The sequence below is a fragment of the Macaca thibetana genome, chromosome 10 (assembly GCF_024542745.1).
Source record: "Macaca thibetana thibetana isolate TM-01 chromosome 10, ASM2454274v1, whole genome shotgun sequence".
NCBI classification, from domain to species: domain Eukaryota; kingdom Metazoa; phylum Chordata; class Mammalia; order Primates; family Cercopithecidae; genus Macaca; species Macaca thibetana.
In genome coordinates this window covers 68,072,525-68,080,695 of record NC_065587.1, presented here as the reverse complement: position 1 = coordinate 68,080,695, position 8,171 = coordinate 68,072,525, and the positions used below count along the sequence as shown (strand labels likewise).

The following is an 8,171-nucleotide window of genomic DNA, read 5'->3' as shown; positions in this document are numbered from 1 at the left end:
TCCAGCCGGGCTCGCTTCCTCCCAGGCCCCAGGGGACCTGTTGGGGGAGGAGGGAGCAGCAGAGGCTGGAGTCCTCAGGGCTGCCTGGGCAAGGGAGGGCCTCTGGAGGGGACAGGGCTGCCTGCCCAAGAAGGGGTCTCCAGCCCCCTGGGTGAAACCTCGTGGGACATAAGACCCTCTAGACCACATACCAAAAACCAGAATAGGGGTGCCCCAGCATCCCTCTCTCTTCTCCCTGTGCCCATGATCCAGATAGGAGGACCGAGGCTCTGGGCAGGAAGCCATTCGCCTCTGCTCCTCCAGTGCTGGGGTCTGTGAGGACAGCGATGTTTCAGGTTCCTATCTCTGTTCCTCTAACGAGGAATATCCCCATTTCTCCTGCTTCCTTGTGAAGGGGTAGTTAGAGAAGGTCAAAAGTCAGGGCTTAGTAGGATAGTCACAGACCATGCCGCTGGCCCCAAGAAATGCCGTCTTAAAGAGTCACCAGAGGACCTCAGGGAGCTAGGGGCTCAGGGGAGCGCCCCCATTAATGTGGGAAGTCCAAACAGGGGTAGGTGCTGCCTTTTGAACTCTGGGTGCCCTGTCTGTGCAATGGGTAAAGGGTGCCTTTCTAGCCCTGGTCTTCCAGGATTTCAGCAAAGCCCTCCCATGTCTGGGGGCCACCACCAGCTCTGCCCTGACCCTCTTCTCCACCCGTGTCCGCACTCAAGCTGCAAGCCACACAGGTATGGTTTTGATTTGCCCTCTGCCATCCATTTGCCATCTAGAGTTGGAGCTGGTGAGCCTGTTTCCACCACTGTAAACGGGGCCAACCTTCCATGTCACACAGGTGAGATGATATATACAAGCCCGGGACAGGATCAGGGTCACAAATTGTCAGGGTTATGACGACTGCGCCTATGGAGGCTATCGAGTCCCAGTGTCTGAGACCGGAGAATCAGTCCCTCAAGCCAGCCCAGGCTTGCCCCTGCCCAGTCTCTCCCTGGCCTGTATCCTCCTCTCCCTGCCCCCCATTCCCTACCTCCCCTTCCTCTCCCTTTCTGGGAAACTCCCTGAGAAAGTCCCCAGCAGGAGAAAACCTCATGTGAGACATTCCCACCCAGGGTCTCTGCCCCTGCTGCACAACCCCACAGCTATAGCCATCCCACATACAAGCGGGCGCCCTGGCCCTCAGTCCCCAGCCATCAGGCAAGCTGACCCTCATCATCATATGGCTTTATTGGCCCTGAGAGCCACAGAGTCAATCCCAAGAGGCCCCGCTTCCCCTCACCCCCAAGTTTGTCCAGAGGCCCCAGGGGCCAGGCTGAGCACCGTTTCCATCCTGGCTTTCTGTGTGGTTGTCCTTGGCTCACCAGGGCTGGGTCCTTCGAGAGTTCTCCAGGTCCTAGAGCCAGGCTCAGCCTGGAGGGTGAGGGACCTGCAGGGACTGCCCGAGACGAGGCTGCCTTTACTCAAAGAAGAACATTCCTGGCGTCCGGTATAGGCAGGGGGTCAGCCCCAACGGGTAGCTGGAGCCTCCCTGGACAGGGAAGCCACCTGCAACCCAGGGTTCCTTGTGGTCAGCTGGCAGGGGCAGCGGGGCCCGGAGTGAGGTTGGAGGGGTGGGTGGTGCAGGGGAGGGGGCTGCTGAAGCCAAGAGGTGCTCAAGGCCTGGGTCAGCCCCCATGCAAAAATTCAGTGCCTGCAGCCGACACTGGTAGCTGCTCCCGATGCTTGCTTCCGGGGACGAGACGGGTGTAGGGGCCTTATTAAAACCCCCAGCCTCCGAGAAGCCGGCAGGAAAGCCAAACACTGGGCATGAGGAAGATGAGGTGGCCACGGGGAGCTCCCCCAGGCATGCAGGCTTGGGCGTGGAAATCTCTTTGGGCTCCGTGGGTGGCCGAGGCCTGCCATCAGTGGTTGCTGGGCACATACTGGCTGGCATGGCCCCCACCAGACCCCCAAAGCTTAGGCCCTTGGGGTCTGGCAGCTCTGGTGGGAATGAGCACTGCCTGCTGGTCGTGGTGTCGAGGACTCCTGGGTCCTGGCTGGTTGCCCTGAGGGGTCCACGGCGTGCCTTGGCCGGGCCCCTGGTGCCCTCAGCACCTGTCCGCCGGGTGAAGCGGCGGCGGCGGCGTAGGAAGCTGCCGTGCTCAAACATGTCGTGGCAGTCAGGGTCCAGCGTCCAGTAGCTGCCCTTGCCTGGCTTGCGGTCATCGCGGGGCACCTTGACAAAGCACTCGTTGAGTGATAGGTTGTGGCGGATGCTGTTCTGCCAGCCGGGCCGGTTGTGGCGGTAGAAGGCGAAGCGGCCCATGATGTAGCGGTAGATGCCACTGAGCGTGGCCCGCTGCCCCGGCGAGCTCTGGATGGCCATGGCAATAAGGGCGATGTAGCTGTAGGGAGGCTTGGTTGGCTCAGCCGCAGGGGCCCCGGGCCCGGGCAGAGGCTGCTGCTGCATGCTGGCCGGGCTGGCCGGGCTGCCAGGACCTGCTGGGTCAGGCTCGGCGTCCAGGGCTCACGTCCGGAACAGCCTGCCCAGGCTGGTTAAAAGGTCCACTGGCCCAGCCTCCCAGCCTGGAAAGGCAAAAAGGGGTGGGTCTGCTGAGTTGTCCTCCCCTCCTCCCTCGCCCTACTCCCGCAAGGCCCAAGAGAGGCGGGCAGGAGAGGCCAGTAGTGGGAAGCCGAGCAGCTGCCAGGGATGAGGAGGTGGGAAGGAAGGGACTGAGACCCTCAGCCCACGTGTGCTGGGTGGTGGTGGCTGGGGAGGGACAGGATGTGAAACTGAGCGGGACAGAGACAAAAACAAAATGAGAGAGACAGAAACATATGAAACAGGGAAAAAGAGAGATAGAGACAGAGAGAGGTAGAGATATCACAAGAGGGAGAAAGATGGAGAGGTAAAGATAACACAGAGGCAGACATAACGGACAGAGACACACAGAGCCTCTCAGACACTCACAGAGAGACATACACACAGACACACACAGACATACACGTAGTGACACACAGAGACACACCGACACACAGAGAAAGACACACACAGACACAGACACACACAGACATAAGCACACACACGAATACACAGAGACACACCGACACATAGACATCCACACAGACACACACACAAGCACATACACAGAGACATACACACAAGCAACACGCAGGCACACAGAGACACAGACACACAGACACACACACAAGCACATACACAGAGACATACACACAAGCAACACGCAGACACACAGAGACACACACACACACACACACACAGACACACATGTAGTATACGGAGAAAGCGAGAATCACTGAGTCGGCAGAAACAAGGAAATCCACAAAGCCAGAGAGAAAGGAGAGACAGAGAGACACAGGTGCAAACACAAGGCGTGAAAGGAGTGAATAGAGAGAGAGAGAGAGGAGAGAAAGGCAGGGCCTGAGCCCAGTTCCCCTAGAGTGAGCGACGCCCCAGGGCCCTCTCTAATCCCTACCTCTACTCCTGCTTTTCCCTCTTCTCCTCCCGGGCCTGTGCCTACTGCCTTCTCCTGCGGTGCAGAGCCCTCGGGACCACACCACTCCTACCCTGTCCTCCTAGCTCTGGAGGGAGCGGCACCTAGGACGGTAAGCAGAGCCCATGAAATTCAGTTCTGCTGAGCCCCTGTCGTCCCCTAGTGCCTGGTGTGGGAAGGACAGCTATCTGGGGAGAGACATTCTCCCTCCCAAGAGACACCTCAAAACCCTGGCTGAGCCTCAGTTTCCCCATCTCTAACACGGAGCTGATGATTCCTCAGCTGTCCAGGCCATGGTGGGGAGGCAACAGGTTCCCCTTACACAGAATCCAGCACCTAGTATGGAGTGGGGATATGAACATGGCTGTGGATTGTCACTCTGGACTGAGGCTACCCCAGCTGCAGCCTCGGGCCGGGAGGTCCAGACAGGTCAGGCCCAGAAGAGTCAGGCCTTCTGGAGGAGGGGGCAGCATCCTCTCTGCTCTTCCACTCCCAAGTCACTGCTCACCCATTCTGTATCAGGGCAGCTCACCTCCCTAACCCTACACTTACTTCTCCAACCAACCCTGCCCTGGAGTGCTTCACTGCTTCTTTTGAAGAGATGAGGGCTCTGAGGCTCAGAGAAGGTAAGTAACTTCCCTGATGTCCCACATCTAGTGAGTGACAAAGCTGGATATGAGCCTAGGATTCTGTAATTCTTAAATACTGCCTCTTCAGTGAGGGGCAGGGGTCGGGGAGAGTCGCTGGGTCCCCACTAGAAGACAGAATGTGAACTCCAAGAGAGTAAAGCCCATGCTGTTTGCTGTACCCCAGTGTCACACACTGGACGCTGGAACAGAGGCCTGGAACAGAGTAGGTGTTCAAGAAATGTCTGCTCAATGACTAAACAAACAGCCATTGATTGATTTCTGTCCTTTATCGAATCACAGTTTCCCCCCCGTGAAGGTGGCTTATTAATGTATCATTAAAAGAGACTTACAATGTTGGCGTCTGTAAGAGGATTCCTATAAATAAAATCAGAACTCAGAAGAATAAAAGGCCAGATATGTGGGGTGGAAAACAGCTACTTTATTCCCATGGCAGGGGAACCAACTTTCTGGTTGTAGTCCCCCTTCCAGTTCTCAGATTCCCTACAACATACAGCTTGCAAAGACCCTTGGGGCTTGGAGAAGGGCTGGTCTTCCACGTTGGCCTCTGCCTTAGGGCTGCGTTTGGAGGTCTGCGGCAGTTTCTTCAAGGACAGCATCCTACAGATGCTGATACTTCAGTGGTTAGCATCCAAAGCCCAGGGTCCGGCCAAGTTCTCTGTTTTGGGATCCTTCCCAGCCCCCAGAATAAAGAAGAGAGACTAGCTGCAGGGAGGAGGAAGGGTCTGGAAATTCAAGGCCCCTGAGAGGCTAGGCAGTTTTGTTATGGGTTGATCCCACACTAAACAACCCTGATGATCTAATTATTGGTAAAAGCTTTAAGCAAACATTTTGACGGACTCAACGGCAGGTTAAGGCTGGCTCTGAGGAAAGCACTATTGAAAAGTTGGGCTGTCAGCAAGAGATGAAGTCTTGCTTCTGCCCCAGTTGCTGCTTTTCCGGGGACTCAAGATTGAGATCAGTTTCCCGCCCAAGCCCCATGCCCAGCAGTGGGGTGGTGTGGCCTACTCTCGAGTTCCGGGGCCTGTGGCAGAGGAGTGGAAGGCCGCGATCCACCTCTGCCATCCAGCAGACCTGGGTGATGCGCCGGGGGAGGCCCCAAGCCCATGGGCTTAGTGTGGGCAGGGTTGGGTGGGAGTAGGGAGCCCCCCTGTTGGGGGCTGCCTTCCGCGGGTACATGAGGAGGAAGTGGCCCGCTTAGGATGTAGGCAGCTGCGTTGAAGGTGAGTGATGCCAGTGGGGTTGCCAGGCTGAGGACCCATCTGGGCGCTGGGTTGAGGCACTTAGAGTGCAGGATGAGTTCCCAGGCCGAAGCTGCACCTGCACCTGCACCTGCGCGGGGTGGGATGAGCAGATCCTCTAGGTTTCCCGCCTCGGTTATTCCCACGGGAAGTCACAGCCCTAGTTACAGCCGAATCCTTACCCCCATTTTCCAGGTAGGGTCCTACAGACCCGAGGGTGCTAGAAGGGTCAGAAGCAGGGCTGGGACTGGAGGGAGCGTGGGAAGGGCTGTCTGGAGGGGACTGGAGGGCGTGCTTCTCGGCTGGAGTGGAAGGAGTGAATCACGTATGCCATGATGAGCCACTCCTCGGGGTGCTCTGTGGGGCCTGGGTCCTCCTCGCCAAAGCACAGGCAGATCTGGCACTCTGGGTCTGGGTGACCGTCCTGCAGGTGGGCACACAATTATACGGCACTGAGACTGTGGGGACTGGGCAAGAACTAGGCAACCCACTGGTGCCTACCTTGTGCTCATTTCCCATGCCCAAGTCCTGTAAGCCCACATCCCATTGTGTGCCTGTGCCCTAGCCCCACTTCCACGTCCCTATGCCTGTCCCATGTCCCACATCTGTGCCCACTTCCACGGCTCATGTCCCTTCCTTGGCCCCTATGCCCACCCCCATGCCTTTATGCCCAACCCATGCCCACTGCCACTCACCTATATCTATTGCATGCTTGGTGCACCTGACATCCACCTTATGCCCTAAGCCAATACAGGTACCCAAGCCCTATTCTTATGCTCCACACCCAAAGCCTCAAACCTGCCCCATGCCAGCACCCCATATACGCCTGTCTCCGTATCTGTGCCCAGCCCTCTTGGTGCCCGTATTCTTTCCCATCCCTCGTGCTTTTGTGCCATATTCTTTGTGTCAATGTCCACCTCATGCCCAGTATCCTTAGGCCCATGCCCCTGGGCCTGCATTTCATGTGCCCACTGTCCTCTGTCGTGTTCCTTTGCCCACCGCGTCCTTATGCCCCCGTACCCACGCCACTCTGCTCCACTCTCCCAGCGGTCCTACCGCCTCGAGGAAGCCGCGTGTGTTCAGCAGCTAGCAGGTGCGCCTGCGCTCCACCTTGTTGGGCTGCGCTGGGTGCAGAGTGAGCGGGCCGCACCAGTACAGGCCCTGGCACAGGCACTTGGCGAACACGCCCTCTGGAGCCACTCAGAGCTGCACACCGCGCTCCAGGTGAGGCAGCAGGCGCTGCAACATGTGGGAGCTGGGCCGTGGGTCGGGGAAGCGAATTTGCTGCAACGTGAGGTGGCGGCCCCAGCAGGCGCTCGGCGGCGGCGGCGGCCCGCGGACTCAGACGACAGCGCTGGGCTGTGCGCCCGGTGGCTTAGCGCACCAGCGCTGCGCCAGAGAAGAGCCACATGTGTAGCCAGCAGGCTGTGGGGCGAGAGAGAGGGTACACGTGCTGGGCGTGGGCGGCGCCAGCTCCCCCCACCTTCTTACCCTCCCCTGCAAACTCTGCTGGACCCAGAGGTCGTCCCAGCCTCTACCTCGGATATTCTGGGTGCTCTCTCCCTATCAGTGCTGATAAGAATTCTAGTAATAATAGTAGTAAATAATAACTTGCAGTATAAACGAACTGATAGTCGAGCTCTGTAGTTAAAGCTGGGGCCATCTACAGTGAAGGCATAACCCTCCCAGCAAATCCTCTGGGATTCTAGGAGCTTCCTCCCAGCAAAGATTTTGATGCAGGTAGAAATAACCATAACAGCGACAATAACAACAACCTAGCAGCATCTCATGAGAAACCAGCAGTCCTGCTCAGTGGTTAGGGTTGCGGGCTCTGCAGCCAGGCCGTTAGATTCTAGTCTATCACTGCCACTTAGGAGTTGTGACCTGTTAGTAACTTTCCCAGGGTTACTAGCTGCGTGACCGCAGGCAAGGTTCTTGAGCTCTGTGTCCTGGTTTGGGCATATGCAAGATGGGAAGAATAGCAGCATCTGGAGGCTGTGGGGAGCTTGGAAGGGTGCCTGGCATAAACTAAGCCCTCAGCAAATGTTGACTGTTGTGGCTATTATTGGGAGCCTGGGCTGGGTGCTTTGAGTGAGAGACAGAGGTGGGCTGGCCCCACCCTGGAGCCCTCCCCAGTTCAGCACACTGGTTGGAGGGGAGGGGGCTTCGATTCCTTACCAGATTGCTGAAGTCATCGGATGACATTGGGCACAGGGGTTTTTGAGGTCCTATGCCTGGTACCGTGGCGAAGGGGAGGAAGCAGTCAGGCACCACCTCACCCTCACCCCGGACCCATAGATGAGGAGGAGGCCAGGGAGGAGGCAGGGCTGGGTGAGGAGACCCAGTCCTTACTGTGCTCAACCAAAGGGCCCGGGAAGAGGATGGATGATAGTAAGGAACCCTGCTGGGCCAGCCTGTGGGGCCGCTCCTTGTCCTCATCCTCTGTGGCAAATCCGGAGCCATCCTGAGCATTGGAAGAAGGGGCCGTGAGGGTGGGAGAGGAGGCCTGTGATTCCTCAGGAGTTCCCAGACTGTCCCCACCAGGGGCGGAGAGAGGTCTGGGCGGACTGAAGGCCAGCTGGGGTTGACAGTGTTACTGAGTAAAAGGCTCGCTGTCCAAGTCAATATTATTGCACTGGGCTTTTGAGAAAAGAACTTTGAAGTTTCAGAGCTCAAACTCCCCAGACCCCATGGAGGTAAAGAGAAAGCTGATGAAGATGTTGTAGGTATTAGGGTCAGAGATGGGTCATTGTGATAGGGAAAAAAGTGCTGGGGGTAAGAGGCAAGGGAGCTGGAGA

General features: G+C 57.5%; 1 protein-coding gene across 1 annotated transcript; it reads right to left on the bottom strand.

The window, feature by feature from the left end:
* Positions 1–1,200: 1,200 nt before the first annotated feature.
* On the bottom strand, positions 1,201–2,511 carry FOXS1 (forkhead box S1). Its single transcript, XM_050807251.1, has one exon. The coding sequence runs from the start codon at positions 2,438–2,440 to the stop codon at positions 1,448–1,450; it is 993 nt and encodes a 330-aa protein (XP_050663208.1). The 5' UTR covers positions 2,441–2,511; the 3' UTR covers positions 1,201–1,447.
* Between the last annotated feature and the right edge of the window lie 5,660 nt (positions 2,512–8,171).

Coding starts and splice junctions, on each gene's coding strand:
- FOXS1 (XM_050807251.1), bottom strand. CDS start 2,440: ATGCAGCAGCAGCCTCTGCCCGGGCCCGGGGCCCCTGCGGCTGAGCCA.